Genomic DNA, 18,437 nt, shown 5'->3' with positions numbered 1-18,437 from the left:
TTATGGAATTGTGGAACGCTCGATTTGTTTGCCCAACATGTGATGTCAGCAATATAACATAACTTAGAAAATCAGATCCCCCCTATAATGACAAGACTGTACTTGCATGTACTATAATTGAGGTATAGGCACTAGTTTCCCTGAACTAGGGTGCCATAATACTACTTTCATGCCAGGCTAATTTAATAAGTGGCAGTTATCATGCCAGATACTAAAATACACACTGATAACATTTTAGTCAGTTTTGGTATGATGCTCTTTCAATTGTGTTTTGTAGCGTTGTTGGTCGTGTTTTTTTGTTGTTGCCTTGCTTGCTATTATATTTGCAAAATATTTGTTCAAAATTGTTCTAGCCATTGACATCATTTTTGTTTTCAAACTGCAGGATTTGTAAAAAAACTCTGTGCCTGATTCCTATACCACACAACAGATCTCGTGTATGCCATAAGGCAACACAGATTATGCTCCAGGGCCAGCACTGCAGCCTGCTGCATAGGGCGGTGCAGGGTCTTGGTTTGTGGTACTGACGGTTCATGGCCCCCAAGGTTCCAGTGCAGTCCCTCTTCATTGTGTCTGTGGTGATGATCAGTTTTTAGTTGGAGTCCAGGTTAATGGAATTCCCAGATTCAGGCAATGGAGGCTTGGAGACTCAAGTTGACTTTTCAGGCCGGGGTACTGCTAGTTGATGGCAGAACATGTTAATAGTCCTCAGTTACATTTCAATGTTTCCTAGAACATAATGCTACCCACACACTCTCAGTTTCTATTAGCTGAAGATATCCAGAAAGGAATCTGCATGGCACATGCTCTTATTACTTTGCCTTCATGGTGATACATCTATTGCACCTTGCTGGAACTCTGATCGAGTGGTCTCCTGACTGCACACACAAGGCTTGCTGAGGAAAGAAGGTTGTTTTCTGGTGGCTGCTTTTTAATTGTGAAAGGGAGTTTACCCAATGGCCTGCTTCGTTCAACACTATACATTAGTTTGATTTTGTACCGGGGCTTCAGGGAAGGGTTACCACTCCTTGAAGAATGGACAAGCAGCAGGCCAGCTCCCTGGTCCTGGCACAACCAAACCTGCGTTTTCCCAAGAGCCTTGTTTAGAGCTTTGGGCGTGGGATATTAATATTTTATTTTTCCCACATGCCATGATTACCATTGTATAAATCGACAGAACCACTGGGGCCAATAACTGGTTGTCACAGGACTGACAGACTATACGGCTGTCTGGCTGAGAAGCTGTGCTTAGAAAGCTGCTATGCCCCATACGCAGGTTCGGACTGGCCTATAGGACATAGGCCCATGGCAGAACCAAAAATGCAAAATGCTGGTGTGGGCCAGTTTTTGGGTCAAAGTGGCCCACTTTTTTGGCCAATGTGGGCCAGTTTGATGAGTTACTTCACTGTGCGGCTAGTAGTTTGGACCACTGTTGCTGACAAGCATTCTTTAAAATGCACAATTTGCATCACATTTAATTTTTTTTAAAAACTTCCCCTTGTATACTATTTAGTCATAAAATGAATGAGTAGTCATTTGTAACGGTGGGCCACTTTTTCATTGGTGCCCGAGACAGTTTTTTGGCCCCGTCCGACCATGCCCGAACGTAGATAACAGAACATCAGGCGCGAAAACGATGCTTAGCCTCACCATGAGCATGCCAGCGATGTCACATAGGGTGGAGGTTACCCTACAGTTAAGGTGAGCCACCTGAAGCAAACAGTATGTCTCTAATGAAGGCAGAGACATGAAAGCAGAAGAGGCGGCTCTGCTAATGTGGTGCTTGAGGTTAAAGGATGGGATCTCTGTGTCCTGTCTACAGAAGGCCGAACTTGCGGAATCTAGAAAAAGGGCCGCTTTCCGCAGGCTTTTGTAAGCGTGCCTCACCTGGTCCTTTTCAGGGGGGATACCTGATCACTATCCCCTCTCCGTTGTGTGACACCCTCTGCAACCCCTCCGGCTGTCTCCTTTTTGTTGTCTGGATACCGTGACCCCGGAAACCTGACGCACAGCACGTTGTGCTTTTGTATGTGACCTTTAGTGCCTCGGGTTCCAGGGCTGCAGCATCTAGGCTGCAAAAGCAAGGGTTGTTCCATTGGTAAGATATCAAAACCTATCATATAAACGTATCAATTTAATTATCCCCATCCACATAAAAAAGACTCTGATCCTGTATGCAGAAAGGAGATACATTAACGGTTTCCCTATAGAAATAAACTGACTGTTTCGCATTGCTATGGTGAACCAAGAGTTTGATGTTTAGGGTCGGATTCACAGAGCATTTGTTTTCCAATGGGAAGAGTGCCATTATAAAGTGCTTCTGTGAATCAGGCCCTTAGCTTGCTTCCAGTGCTTGTTCCACTGATGGGTTTCCACCCATTATCTGTCAACAGAACGCCTGTGAACAGCGTGTGCATTATGTTCTATTGTATAATTCCTGCAGTAACATATGCGGTGTGCTTCTCTCTGGTCTCACCTGTCACTGTAACTCCAAGGCCAGTCAGCTTTGTGTTGCAACCCTTCCTTCACCATTGTCATTAACCCTTTCTTCATCTCTTTACTATAACTGCCTCTTTCTCTCTGCAGTCATCAGAACATCCTTTAGGGGGCACCGTCCCATGTCCTTAGCATCTTAAACAGCTACATCAGTTTAATGTGTGTTGAGTCCTTTTCCAAAGAAAATGCATGTTGAGATCAAAAGGCAGAGATCCTAATGCAGCAACGTGGCACTGGTGCTAATGACATTTTACACGTTATTATGAATAGACAAAAACTTGACCTAGTACAAAAACATATTCCTTCATTTCATTTTTGCATCAGTACAAAGGACTATGACTAGGACCAACACTGCCTGTTGCAAAATGCTTTTACAGTAGGGACATTTTTTTCGCAAATGCTTCACTTACAGTGATGAAAAGTTGTTATAACATCACCCTTGTCTGCTCTGGGACACAATTCCTAATTTCATGACCATTCCACCTCATTAGTCTCACTATAGTGACTCAATTATTGTTGCCTCTTTTTACAAAATCGGTGCGTGTTTCCACTGAATTTGCACGATTGTTGCTTCACCTCTCAGTCCCCAGAATGTTTTGTTCAGTTTTAAGGTCGTATTGTTTGAAATACTAGCTCGCATTTTAAATCACAATGATTTAATCACAATGGCCACAGTGCAACATGGATACCCAGATTTCACTGATGCCACCTGCCTTTTGAATGCAGTTGTGACCTTTGCGTGACACACCAATCCCCATGTTTTACATAACCCATTCTCCCTTAAACTGGATGTCCTTTAGGTATGGGCTGATAAATACGTTTCTTCCTCACTGCTATTTCTGATGCCCTCCTCCAATGCTCAGATGTACATTCACATCCTGTACATCGTCTCTGTTTTTCTATATTATCTATTCACCCCTAAATATGTGTTTAGTTGTCAGAGTTGCTGCCACAATTTCTGACATTATGATTCGCAGTTTTTTTCCACCCATCATTTTTCCAAGATGTCATGCTCCAGGGTCTAACCTAAGATGAAGGCCACTTCTCTGCTCTGCGTCCATATGAATATATTTCAGTGCACACCATGTATTCTAAGATGTTCTGTTTTATCCTCCTGTACCATCACTCTACATTCTATTTGCATGAGACCTTTGTTTCTATGTAAGTGTCAAACAACTGAATTAATTCACAAAGGATGCTACATAATTAAACGGTTCAGGGACACTTACCGTGGCTCACTTTTCTACAGAGTTCAGTTATGCAGAACTATCTAATCCCAGGAGGTGCCCCTCTGACTTACCTCCATATACTAGCCCTCCACCACTGCTTGCCCCTGTTGCCACATGTCATCTGTGCCCGGGATCTCCTAATGCTTCTGCCTCTGAGTGCCGCATCACTTCCTCCAAAGGCCGCTTTCTTCCTGCTTCTGTAAAGGCAGCCCATTGCACTCTCCCAGTTGCCTTTTTGGTATGAGGTGCAGGCCAATTGGACTCCATGGACTTGCATGGGGAACACAGAGGGCTATGGATTCTTGACCACTCTAACGTGGCCCACTCCTGAGCTAACTCGGTGTCCGTGTCATGTCATAACTTCACCGAGTATCTTCTTGCATCACATTCCTGCAATCCCACCATCCCTTCAATTACCAGGTGCAGTTCTAGTCAAGCCTGCAATTCATTATCAATCTCTCCCTGCCCATCAATCACATGAGTGACCGTCAAGACACATGCTCATCAGCTCATTCGTCAGAACCATGGCCTATTTGCACTGAATGTAGTGGATATTAGTCTGGACTAATGGGGGTAACTTTTGCACTTTTTCAGATGGATGATTGTCACGTTTGTTTGGGTTCTACTAATCTCAATGTATACACCAACAACTATTGCTCATATGAAATGCAACCCTCCCATTCCCATTTTCTGGCAGCAAAGAGCCTCCCTCTTCAGCCTGCAGTAAATATTCTACTTATCTTGTTAGTCACCTGTTATCATGGGCCCAGGGAGAATGTCTACGCTCCATCATGAGAGCACTTCGGCCTTGCATGGGTACATACAAAAGGCTTCTTTGGAAGTGTAGATGCTTGACATGTATAATGTAATGTGTTTGGCCAATTCTGCTGCTCGTTGGTGGATTTGGGTTCTGCTAAAACATTCATAAATTGCTATTATGTGTTCTATGTTTTGAACAGATGTTCCCCTTCGAAAGCTGAGGCTCTACATACCCTCACACAGACTTTTCTTGAACTTGACTAGATTGCCTCAGAGCGTTGTTCATCCTTCCAAATGTAATGAGACATAGCTCAGTTTGAAAATCAGGGTAATTTTACAAACTCTGATGTCCTCCCAGGATTCAAATGTGCTGCGCCTACTGTATTATTCCCTTCCTGCACTCACAGCTTTTTGCCGGAGAATTTCCAATATGGAACTGCTAGAGACTGGCCTCAGTGGTTGACCTATATGACTTCTCTAGAGGTCATCTGCCAAGTAAGTTAATTGCCCAGGAAAATGGTCAAGGGGTGGTTAGGGACTCATCCCTTCTAATTTTTTCCTTATCCAAAAGTCAGTTCAACTGTTCACCCTAAGTAGTGCTCTTAAGGAGTTTTCATTTGCCTGGTGTATTATAAAACACAAATGAAATACATAAATACACTTATTAGTTTTGTTAACCCTTGTGAATCCTTTCATTTTGCGTGTCTCCCTTTAGGCCGGTTCCACAGCCATTTTCGGTTTCCATGGCCAGCTAGTCTTTAAGGTTTAGAATTCGTCTAATTTTTACCACGAGTAATGCTAGTGCTCTTGAACCAAAGTCCTCCATCAGCTTGGAAAGATTGACTTGATGGGTTCACGCTTCCATCTAAACAGTCAACAGGCTTAATCAGACGCATATATTTTATTTCAACACCCTAACCCATCCTCAAATTAGGGGCTAAAGCAATACTTCAGATTTTTCCAAAGCTCTCTTTGGATTTTGGTCATTTTGTGTCCCAACGTAAATATGTGTTTATGTTGTGCCATATAAACTTGTGATCCCTCCCTACCCATTCCTTACAAATGGGGCTAGGCTGCTATGTGAGTGTTTTTATGACTTGTCATCTACATTTGTCTGCCTAAGCTTTTCTGCTGCACCCCCAATTTCCCTTTCCCTTTGAACTGCAGCAGGAAGCCATGCTGCTATTGTGGTTCGAAGCACGTGGATCACACATCACAGCCTCCCTATTTCTGTGCTATGGACATGCAAGGTATGTCAATGTGGTGAAAAAGAAAGGTTGACTTCTTGTCATGGCACATTAAAGGATTTGTCTGCCTATGTTTGTTAGTCACGCTGTTGCTTCCTGAAGCTAGGTCTGCGCTCAGTAATAATAATAATAATAATAATAATAATAATAATAATGATTGCAATCTGAATGTGTTCATTACCTACACTCTAAGTACTAAGAAGTGACAGGGCAGCTGCATGAAAACTGAAAGCACACTCACTGCCTTGCCAGAGGCAGTTACCCCTTACTCCTCTTCCCATGGTATTGTCATCTACTAATTAATCTCATTCGAAGGCAAGTATGCAAACCAATTGTGCGCTCACTCTGCGTCATGTGATGAAGTTACTGAGGAGAGAAAGTTGACACAGTTGATGAGGGTCCAGGGGAGCATGTAAAGCACCCTCTAAGATACTCTGACCTCTTAGGTGGCACATGGAGGATCAACCAAAGCGTCCCACCCAGGCCCAGCCTTGTATGGTGTCCCATATACATTGTTCTCAAACTGTGGAGGTCTTAGGTTCAGATATTGTATATTTGGTTCCCCATCCCGAGTCATTATCAGGAGATGAAAATGCTGTGTTGAGAGTTGCCAGCAGGAATCACAATCATGGTCCATGAACCGTGAAATCAAGGTAGAATTTGAAAGAAAGAAAGGCCAAGGAAGCTCAGCTCATAGAAATTACCTCAATCATCCTCTTACAAGACATCCTCAAAGAGAACCGCCAGCATCACAGTGGGGGGCCACTGCCAGAAAGTACAGTGAGGTGGATGTATCATGGTCTGCATACACTGGCCAATTAAAGAAAACTTAGGATCAGGACATGGCATCAGCAAAGAGAGGGACCCTTGAGTCCAAGATGGCAGAGCCCTCAGAACAGCGTGCCAACAATGAGTTACACAATCATTAGCAAGAACAAATGGGTGGGAGGAGGGCCTGGCAACCACCACCCAATCATCGAAGAACATGGAGATCAGAGCCCAGTTGTCGTAGTTAGGAATGCATTTCCCAAATGTTCCAATGACTCAGAGTATAAAAGTGAAGAGACCCAAATCCACTATGGGGGTGTTTGGAGCAGAGCAGCCACTCGTGGAAAGGAGCAAGGGGAAAGGCAGCAAAGCGGAGGAAGTGGAAACCATCAAGGTAGGCCACTGATGATGTAGGGCTGGAATAAAGTCATGATGGTTACCCGATAAAAAACCACTCTGGAATAATAATACGAATAATAATAAAGCATAACATAATATTAATGATACAAATAATACAATTAAAATAATAATATTAATATTGATAATAACAGGTTTTTTATCCAGGTCTTCATGGTGGATTTCTTCCACTTCCCAGTGCTATGCTAAAAGCTGATATTGTATGCAATGTAATGACATTCAATTTGGCAACCCCGGAAGGATGAAGCGCTGAGTTGGCCCTGCCAGGGCTTGAGCTTGCGAACAGCAGGGCTGAGGTCATGCCTGAGGCGAGTGCTTCACTGTCTGAGAGGCCCTTCTACATGATGACAGTTTTTCAATTTGAATTATTGGACAACAAAAAAAAACATGGCGCTTACGGATCTCTGTCGATCTGCTGGGCACTGGCGGAAGTTGGGTCCCATTGCGCGTTGGCGTTAATGACTGAGGTGATTCTGGAGAAAAGGGAACCATATCAAAGATGTCCGTGGAGGGTGATTTAGGTGTCACACTGCCTGCCTAAAAATAGAAGGCTTAGCGTTAGCATGTCAACATATGCACATGTACAATTCTATGAATCATGAAAAGAGTTGGTTGAAACACAGGAAACGTATAGCAAGCAATACGGTTATTAATCCTTCGAAATGACACATTCAACTGCCATGCAACCACCCGCGCCCCAACATGACAGCCGACGAAAATGATGGCCCTTCTTCTATTTTTACACACGGATTTTGTTTCAAAAGAAACAGCATGCTTGAGTAACGATAAAGAAGCATTAGGCGCAGAGGAGGTCATAAAATACATATTTGAGACATCAGAAGTGAAAATCACAAGTAGAGTTATAAAATATCACTGACAGGCATGTCGGATGGTAACTCTGAAAGAAAACACGTTCTTAACCAAATAGATCGGAAACTGCGTTTATCATAAAAGCCGGTTGATTAATAGTGATGGGAACTGTACTTTCACGCTAAATCAAAGGAGAGCAGTGTGGTTTGTGGGTCTGAAAATGTTCCCACGCAGCCAGACAGGATCCTGCAATCTTCCTCATGGGGGACAGTGAGAAGACCCCCCTGGAAGCAGCCAATTCAAAGGGCAAAATGTTACTGAAAAGTCTTAATATGCCTGACAGCCAACATGAATTGTGGGGGGTGAGGGGGCAGGGGACACATAGGATCTGATTCACAGAAACATTTTATAATGCTGCAATCCCATTCAACAACGTTCTGTGAATCAGACACATAGTGTTTAGTGAAAGGGTCAATTCGAGTGTGCAGGAAGTGGCAAGTCAAAGTGGGCAAGGAGGGAGGGGTTATTCTACTAAAGGAACATTATTTTAAAAAAACCATGGTAAGAACAAGGCTTGGCAGTGATCACCACTGAACACAGGTATTTCATTTAACGAAAGTTAATTACAAATGAATTTGCATTTCATAGAATCAGGCAACTGGGGCACTATGACAACAGTAATTAACCTCCAGATGCTTCCTAAGCATGAGAACATTCTGCACGGGGTAGGCCTGCATTAGCATTCCCGAGACTGTAAGTACATCTTTACATGATAAAACAACGGGTAACAAACCAAGGGCCCTGAGAGACGTCTGGAGAAAGCTCCATTGAAGTCCGACGGCAATTAAGAAACTGTCCGGGCTACCCTAGGGACCCACTCTTGTTCTGTTTGCTCTCCCACGTGATGACAAGGGAAGTGGTGCGTGCAAAGTTAACATGCACACTACAAAAATAAACATGTAAGGGGTGCATCCATTTGGCAAAGAACTGATGCGAACAGAACATGGCTCATCACGAAGTCATGTTGCCTTGAACAAATTAAAACAAATATAATTATCCTAGGGGGAACATAGTGAATCAATACCACATTGGAGGCCAGGCATTTGGAGTGAGACCAGCCAGAAAAGAGCATGGGAAACCATGATATAGAAATATGAGTAGGGCGTGTCTCAGGATTGTTTGTCTCTTTTGCCATCATATGTGCTGCTATGCCTTGCAGGTGGCATAGCGTAGAAGGTTCTGTCCGACTACAGCACCCCTCACTTTCCAAATTAATTTAGACCCCAGTGTCAAACATCTCATGCTTGCACTGTGAAGTTTTCAGGATCTATCATATTTTTTTTTTATTTTATTGTTTAAAGCACTGACCTATCTTGAGAGCAGTGGAGCCATGTTTCTAGGGGGGAATAGCTCAGGGACTACGTGCTCGATTTGGAAGCAGGGCGACACCGAGCAACACAGGTTCGATCCCCGGGTCCACGCTTAGAAACCTCTGGGTATTAAGCACATTATAAATAACCTATCATATCATATCATATCATGTTACCAGATGTGGCTCACCAGCCTTAGTGCAGGAATCCTTGCAATAGTGCGGTATTGTGAGTTGTGGTCTGTGCGTCTACTTGGATTAATCCTTCGTCAGGTGGTGGTGAAAAATCCATGTTTTGAGAGATTTGTGAAATTGGCGAATTGTCAGGGCATTCTGAGCCTATAACGGGATTGAGTTCCAGAAGGTGGGTGCATGGCAAGAGAAGCATTCTTTGCGGATCCTCTCTTTGGGGACTAGTTGTGATTCAAGCCGGTTGAGTGATTTCCTGTGTTATGTAGAGATTAGCCATCAGGGGTCCTATTATGAAAGAGTAGTGTGACTTTTTTACACAGAGTGCGTGCCTTTAGCGCTGCTGTCATATTATCAGAAAGCAGCCCACAGTAGCCACAGCTGTTTCATTGCGGGGAAATGTTATTCTTGGCTCTTTTCACCTCAAGCTGGGGGTGCAGTGCTTTTAGGGTGCAATTATTGAAAAAGTAGCATGAAATAATCAGGGTTTAGATAGAAATACAGGCATCTTGGAGAAAGCCTTTAGGGCAAGCAGGTCTGTGAAGCTGCTCACATGGGTAAAGTCACAGAAATATACAGAGAGAAGAGACCAAGGCTAATAAGCCATCGGTGTGGGCCACACACCCTAATACCCACGGAGGGTTAATCTGTTCCTAAATAGTAATGATGTTTTCAGATGTTGAAATAAAACAAGGTAGAACACATTCTGTGTGGTTCATTCTAATGGATTAAATATGAACTATTGATATAACTTTGTTTGACACCATTTTTTCTACCTTATTTTATTTGAACATCTGAAAACATCACTACTATTTAGGAACAAATTAACCCTCTGTGGGTATTAGGGTGTGCGGCCCACAACGATGGCTTATTAGCCTTGGTCTCTTCTCTCTGTAGAAATCTATAAGTGCCCGGCACGGTGGCACTTGAAGGAGGGCTGCACCCCAACGAACGAGAATAATGGACATATTCTCTATATGTACCACAGCTCACCCACTCGTAGCCATCCAGAGTATTTCGAAATGAACAGTTGGGTCCTAGGTGGTCGGTTTCAAAGAAGAAGCAAATCCTTCATAGTATTAATTGAAACCTAATCTTTACAAATGTGTGCCACAAGTCCAAGCAGAATATAGGCAAGAGCTTTTTTAATGGCAGAAAGACAACTGATCCAGGTGGCCATACAGACTTTGGTCATACTGCCAGAAAAGGTAGGCACTCTACATAATGAGATTACGCGTGTTTTAACACAAAGAAAGGTGTCCCATTCATTGAGGAGGAGGATGGGTAATAGAACGGGACACTACAGCAGCCATGATGCGCTTCCTGTTGGTAGATAGGATGGTGCAAGCTGAATGGGGTGTGATCTGAAAGCTGTGACGTGAGCAATGAGCAAATACTGCTGGAATATTCTCACACACAGCGAAAGGCAGGGATGAAGAGATATAATGCAAAGTGGGTAATAAAGCTTTGAAACATGTTACCCGATTTTCACCCATGTGGCAACACTTCTCTTCCCTCTGGCCTTCATTCTCTCCTCCATTCCTTGAAGACGGGAATGGCAGGACTGAACGAACACGTGGGGAACTTCATATTGAGACTTATGAAAACACAATGAAACATATTGCATGGGTGAAGGTTAAGGTAGATCTGACACGGGGGTGGTCTGTGTGTAAGCAGTACAGTCAGTACCTGTACTGCAGGCTGCCTTCTCCAATGGAGGGCCTTTGTTGCTATGCTGCTCAATTTCTATAAATGATGAGCATCTTGACTTCAAGTAGGAAGGAACTCCTTTCATCCATGCCTTTCTCCACTCCCCAATGATGCAATTGTAAGTGAAACTGCAGCTGTGCATTTGCTCCTTATATTCCAAAAGGATGAAGCATGTGACGAGGGGGGAGGGAATTGCATGATCAAAGATGCCTGGGCATGTCACAGGTTTAGGGCAAAGATAACTATGGACGAACAGGAGGGGACGAAACCCTTGCCAAGCCTAGGCCTTATCCCCTAATTTTATTCTAAATGGTAAAATAGGAAGCAGTTAACTGCCAGAATTTAAAAGCATATGATTAAAATCTAGTTTTGCTCAATCAAATCATTGTGCTACCAGTTCAACTACCTCTACCTTGACTTGGACGGCGATGTAAACTACTCAATTTATATTGCTTGCATCTACCATCATTCTCTAGATTATCAGTACAAGAAAGAGGCTTGAAATAAGAACATCCTATTTCCATTTCTATCTCCTCACTGAGGTTCCACAAAAGTCCCCTTTCTCATTGTCTTGTTTGTGATCCAGCTAAGATTAGATTTATCCTAAATTGTTCTCTAGAAATTATGTGAAGTCTTTAAATATGTCAACATGGAACGTACATTAATAACATCTTTTTTGTGGTCATGCTGAAAACGTGATGGTCTCTTGAATGCTGAAGAGGAATCCGAAATCAGACACCTTGCTTTGTTAAATTAAGAATAATATCCCTATTCGTTACTGGTCATTTAATTTTCCCTGGTCCAGCTTTCCATTATCAACCCAATATTAAGTGTGAGTGTGTCAGTATCTGGGAGAGCACCCCCATGAATTTAATTTTAGAAGAATGTTAGTCCCTCCAACTGTTAAACGAGTCTTCACGAGATCGCTGGTTACCTTTTCTTCCTGGAGACCGTGGAGTTGAGGTTGCCAGTCTGTCGGAGTATCTATTGCCGATGAATGGGTAGTGCGAGAAATTAGCCCAATACCCTCCTGACGATATATGACAGGATGGCACTGAACCAACTCCCAACGCCACGGGTGGCACTTCTCAGTATTTACGTGACGTCGGGACAGTGTTTCCACTGGCAGAGAAGGCTTGATGAAGACACCGATAATAGTGGAAGCTGAACTCCGGAACATCCAAGAAGGCAGCAAGGCACAGGTACCGGCAGGGCACAAGACAGGTAAAGGAGGAAGGTCTGCAAGGACAAGCAGAACAGACAGGGGAATCCTACTATCCTAGCAGAAGGGAAGGAATCCAGGAACCCAGACAGGACCTCCCCTTACCCTTAACCAGGAGGCAGGCAAGGACCAAGTAGAACTGGGAAGCAAGGGGTAGGAGGACTAAGGAGCAGGGAGAGGACAAGGAGGAGAGGCTGGACAAGGCAGGATAAGGCAGAGCAAGGAACTGGGGAGGCTGAGGCACGGACGCCAGGGCTCCAGCAGCGTATACACAGTAACAACTGTGTTGAGACGCGTTGTCCCTGTGTATGCAGTGCTCTTTTAAAGCCTGGCATCAAAGCGAGGCTTGGAACGCATGTTCCGACACTGCGCATGCGCGGGACGTCGGATACTGACGATCCGCGCATGCGCAGATCCTCGCAATATGGCGGCGTCCACGGAGCCTATCCGGACAGCGGGTCGACGTGGGGAAAGACGCCACCGTGGGTACAGACTCCATGAAGGAGGAGACCGCTGCGGCCGTGGACCCGGGACCCTAGGACAGGTAAGTGGCGCCCGCAAGCGAGCGCGCGGTGTGACACCAACTGAATCCGCATAAATGGATGCCGACATCTTATCAAATATTTCTAGTGGGACGGCAGTAAGTGAAGCAGGGTCTTAGGGGATGGGTAGTCTGAATAGTGCATGCTGAGAAATAGCTGGATTTCAGTGATGAGGTTTAGTGGAAATGTATTATGGTGACCCCCATCCATCCAGAGTTCAAAGACAGAGACCTATGAGAACATCATGGAAAGCTAGAACCACAGCTCAAATAAATATCACCAGCGAAATGTTCAAACACCCATATTATAGAGAGAACAAACTCAATAATAAACCTTACCTCAAAAAGCAGGATTTACTGGGAATCGCAACACTGCCACAAAGTGAAGAGAGGACAGATCTGCCAAAAAGAAAGTGTCCTGGGGAATGGGGGCTCACTCGTGAGTAGCGATGTTACCCAATTAGAGAATTGTTGCGATTCTCAGGAGAAATATTTCGCTATTCTGCCAAGGAGGCTGCCTCTCACAACGGGGAATGATCTTGTTAAAGTACATTAAAACATTATCTTTCTATGGGTAAATCCCACAGAAAAATGCTTTGGGAGTTAGGCCCCAGGGTGTCTCTCTATGCAACCCTTTCTGAGTCTCAGGTGCTGTCAAGCCGACATCAATAACAAACAAATTCCCAACACACATTTTTGAAGTGTGATGAAGCATGGAACTCAGACTCACCTCAATGTGGCCATGTGCTTGATGGAACAAGCGTGAGAACACAATGTGCTTAAAGCCGGAAGAGCATCGCGGGAATAATTTGCCTTTCTATTAAAAAACACACTCAGCTCTGCCGGTGTGATCACCTCCATCTGGGCTCTACTCACGGTCACCGCAGTCCTATTGACATTGCAGGGTTTTCCAGGAGGTGGGAGGACATTTCATTTTAAGGTCAGTGAATGCGGCTTTAATCATCTTTCAATCAAGGGGAGAATTCATCAATGCCTACTGCACTCGCTGATAACCTATATGACAGGCCTGGGTTTAATTATATCTCCCCATGGCCCCATACATGATTAAGTAATAACGATAAAACTGCACGTTTTTAAGAAGGAGTCCCAATGTATGATTTGTTTCCATAACATAAGACATGTACTAATGTTAGGTAAACATAGAGCCTTATGAATGGTAAAGGTTTGTTTCCTGATTCTATAGCTTCTATTAAGTTGTGACTTCCAAGTTGTACCGCACACTAGCAATATGAGTTTGGTCATTTGAGGAGTCCAGGGAATCCAGTTTAGCGTCATTCTAGATAACTACCCAACGATAAATGGTGTCAGAGTTGCCAGGTCATATTTGCTGTTGAAATCTAATGTCAGGCATTGCCATTTAACCAACTATAAAATATAGAGTTTTTACATCCGATCATGTCTTTAGCTTTGCTTGGTGCATTTATATTGTCATATGGCTGATGATGGTTTTCCAAAATGGCAATGTGTAAATGTGCAAAGGGTTTTGGTGCAATGATGACCTTCGTCAGAAAAACCCAAAGGTTGATAGCAGAAGCATGTATATACCTTTTGCCTCCAGTCAATTGAGGCAATATGATAGCACAGGCTCGCTGGTAGCACTTTTTTTCAATAGCTCCCCCAGTAGGTGTATATTCTTTATCAAAGCTTTCTGATTCCCATGGGCAGTCACCAATGGGTGACCCAAAAACTAAAGAAATAAAAATCAAAGCAGCAATGCAAGCTTTTGCAGCTAATCCTGCATAATAGTTTCAAATGAATTTGTGGGGTCTTCCTTATGAAAGTAGATCTTTAGTTTCTGAGCAGAATATTCCCTTGCAGTCATGTTCATCGATGTGTAAATTGTGCGGAGGGGGAAAAGGTCCTTTTGCACTTTTGTGCAAACGTGTCCTCTCCGTGCAATGTTCCACTTCGCCCAATGTCCATTTCACCAGTCCAAAACAATCGCCCCAACTTAGTTATGTATGACTTTGTTTGAATGAAGGCAATGCATAGAAAGCGTCAGAAGTGCTCAAGAGTGCAGTCTGCAGCGTGGCAGCATATTATTCTCTCATTGGGGCTCCATTTGCATACTGAGCTTCCCTGGTGAAAGTGCTTAGCGTGCAATACACATGACTGGAAACCAACTACTAAGAACAAGAACACCTGGATGCGCATCAGAAGTGTTCACAAGTGCAGTCTGCACTCTGCTGCTCTGATGTCTGGTTTCCAAATATCTTGACTATCGTGCTCAAACTTTTCATTGGAACACTTGTTAGCTGCTGGCTATCATCAGCCCAATGGTAATAGTTGACTGCCGATTGGCGCTGCTGTTTCCAAAGGGCTTCAGTGAGCAAATATTCTGCTTGTTAAAGATAAAGCTGCTAGCCGCACATAACATGGCCTACAATCTCCGTAACCGTGCTGGGCCCAGACCAATAGCTGGCAAAACAAATAATCATGACCACAGCAAAAAAGTAGGGAAAATTACATAATTGGTCCTGATATCACATAATACTGAAACACGTGGACCAGTTACGCCAGTATCTATTCAAGGCTCAGAAGAAGACCAAACTGTGCTATCATTGATTGAAAACAACTCTTTATTAGACCTGTGTATAAGCCTGAAAAATGGTACAAAGGAGGCTAGACCAACAATTGGCTTGCGCATCCCATGTTAACTGACCGCCTTGAGCTAGATGCATAGTCGGGTGGGGAGTGATTGAGCAACAGCCATGTAAGCGGTTGTCCTTACCCGGGTGCTTTCTCTCCATCTGAACATGGGCACTCTTTTTCTCAATCTTTTATTGATTCTTCTAGCGGGTCTCAGAAGCAGGATAGGGTAGCCGCTTAAGACAACTATGCCAAATATAGCGAAATAGTAAAGGTTTGTTCTAGTTCATTAATCAAACAAAAAGGAGCGATATTTAATTTTGGTGAACATTGAAACCTTAACTTTGTATTATTACGACAGATGACAAACACTATGTTGAAATAGTGAAGTATTTCCCAGGAAAACCTTGGTACATCGTTATTCGACGAAAGTGACAAGGTTTATCCTGTCATACCGGTCTTGTCTTATAAAAATGGTTTTGATTTGTCCCCTTCTCATGGGGACCACCATCTTGCCAAATGCATGCATGCACGAGGGGTGGGGGCCGGTTTCTGCACATGTGTGTTGCATGATTACTATGATTGCTATGGGCAACCCATTGAAACTATGGAGCCTCGTTACTGTGCAGAGATACTGACTTGGACTTGACACTACCATCCTTGCATTGCACTTTTCCTTGCCCTGAGGAATAGACGCTGCCCCTTTGTTCTTGTGCCTCTCTCTCCTTATTTTTGGCCAGCCTTTTGCCTTACCCTGTTTTTCCTTGTCCCTCTTCTTGAGATCACTCTCCTGTCTACTCTATACAGTCCGACCTGTTACCAGCTTTGGGTCCTGTCTTCCTTCATTTCCTTTTCCTAGCTGCCCGTTTCCCTTCCTTATTTTAGGCGCCCACATCAGTGTTCGCACTGTCCTGACACCACGTTAATATGTGGTTGGTCCCCTTCCATCGTGTTGTGAGAGGGTTCCCAGTATCTGGATGAATCAATGATTCTCGGACTGGGGGCAATCTTTCTTCCCATACTATCCTGGGATGGGAGTGGACACCAGCACCGGGAGGAACCTGGATCACAAAAGTCAAAAACCACAGGTATGTGGGAAACCTGGGGGGCACATCTGGACAGATTGCGATGCCTTACCAACCCATTGGAGCTAGACATGGAAGCCTTGCAAGAACTCAGGAACAAACCACAGGCTGTTCTCGCTGAAGTCGGCACTTTGCGAGCCGAGAATTCCAAGCTGAAGGATGTCCATTCAACCACCACCTCAGCAGCCTTAACTGAGTCAGTAGTAGGACATACCAGTACATTGAAGTACGATGGAGACCCCAGAAAACTAACAGAATTCTGCAATCATTGCACCATTCAGTTTATGTTCCGACCAACCTATTTCACGACCGATAAAGTGAAAATAGGATACATCATCAGTCATCTGATTGGCAATGCCCTGGCATGGCCAGTGCCTTTCGTATCTTCCCATAGTCCTCTATTGGCTGACTTTGCAGGTTTCAAGAAAGTCTTTTTTGAAGTTTTCACAACACCTAACCAAGCGGCTTCAGCTCAGTACCAATTGCTGGAATTGCAACAAAGATCCCAGGACTTGGTTGCATATATTGGCCGTTTTAAGCAGTTATCGATCAAATTCCTATGGCCTGAGGTAACTCAGCTCACCATGTTCCACAAAGGGTTGCAGGAGGAATTCAAAGATGAGCTGGTACGTGTGCCCCAAAGAGACAACATTACAAGGCTTGCTTGATCAATTCATTCGGATTGACTATCATCTCATCGAAAGAATAGCAGCACACTGAAGAACAAACTGAATAGTCCCAATGTGACCCTGCCGCATATGGCGCCTTCAAACACATTGAAGGAGCACTCAACAGAGCCGATGCAGGTCGATACCATGCGAGGTCTGTTATCCGAGGCTGAGCGGTATCAGCGTAGGACCAACCATCTCTGTTTGTACTGTGGGGCCACTATCCATTTCCTGGACACTTGCCCTGTATGCCCAGTTAAGGTGAAGGAAAACTGATGGGCCTGATTCTATGTTGTCCTACAGCTGCATATACTCCCTTGCAGACTGCTTGGAACATAGACACATCACACCTTCCAAATCCCTGGTCCGGTCACCTTTGTTCTTCATCCATAAAGAAGGAGTAGCCTTTGGGAATGGCCATATTAAACATGGGACCACTAGATTCATTGCCCTAAATCTATGTAATGCACATCATGCCTAGGTCGTTTTGAATAATAAGCTTCGGCATCGACATTGACAAGGGTGCCGATGGCACAAAGGGCTGACACAAAGGCAACGCTTCGACGTCCGTATCAACAGACTCGCCAACGGCATCAACCCTGCCTTCGAGCCCATAGCAGGTTTCTGTGGTCTCGCTGGGGATGAGGACCGAGACCTGGAAGTACGTCTCTTGCGACCATCCTGAGCCTTGTCCGAACAGGACCTCAAAGATTCCATATGAGGATGCACCGAGGACCCAAGCCTGAAGGCGTATGAACCACGGATCGAGAATGTTCCTTGCTGGCTTTGTTAGAAGGCGCGGACGGAACTGTGCCCTGTGACTGGAAAATCACCAACATCTTCTCCCTAAATGCAGCCCATTCCTCCGGAGTTGCGGACTTAGTTGGACAAGCCACTTTCCTCGCGGCGCCATCCTCCAAGGAGGACGGGGAAGGCGAACAGTGATGGCGCTTCCTAGAATGCCGAGATGAGGAGGACGAATGGCAGGAAACAGTCCGGGAACGAGACCCCCAGGACTCCTTCTGACGGGGAGAGTCACCCATCTAACCGTCAGTGGACATACCCTTGGACTTGGATTTACAGGACTTACTGGGTTTCGAACCCCTACCTACCTGAAGCTTTCCCTTACGCTCCCACAAGGCCTTAGCAGTTAGCAACTGGCATTTGAACAGTTGTCAGTGTTGTGACTCTCACCCAAGCACCACAAACAAATGTGATGCTGGTTGGTAATCGGCATTTTCGGCTTGCAGTCCCGGCAAGTCTTGAAGCCAGACCGCGGAATCAGAGGGGTTGAACAAGACGACATGTTTACAAGGA

At 44.5% G+C, this 18,437-nt stretch overlaps 1 protein-coding gene across 12 annotated transcripts in view; it reads right to left on the bottom strand.

Moving 5' to 3' along the window:
- Positions 1 to 18,437, bottom strand: part of GULP1 (GULP PTB domain containing engulfment adaptor 1) — a 2,063,281-nt gene that overhangs the window by 98,686 nt on the left and 1,946,158 nt on the right. For all 12 annotated transcript variants that reach the window (XM_069615617.1, XM_069615618.1, XM_069615616.1 and 9 more), the window contains one exon: positions 7,315 to 7,453. In XM_069615617.1, the coding sequence (XP_069471718.1) occupies positions 7,315 to 7,453 (139 nt within the window). The remainder of the gene's footprint in view (positions 1 to 7,314; positions 7,454 to 18,437) is intronic.

This window comes from Ambystoma mexicanum, chromosome 9 (assembly GCF_040938575.1).
Source record: "Ambystoma mexicanum isolate Mex_15411 chromosome 9, UKY_AmexF1_1, whole genome shotgun sequence".
NCBI lineage: Eukaryota > Metazoa > Chordata > Amphibia > Caudata > Ambystomatidae > Ambystoma > Ambystoma mexicanum.
This window is presented reverse-complemented; position numbering and strand designations above follow the sequence as displayed.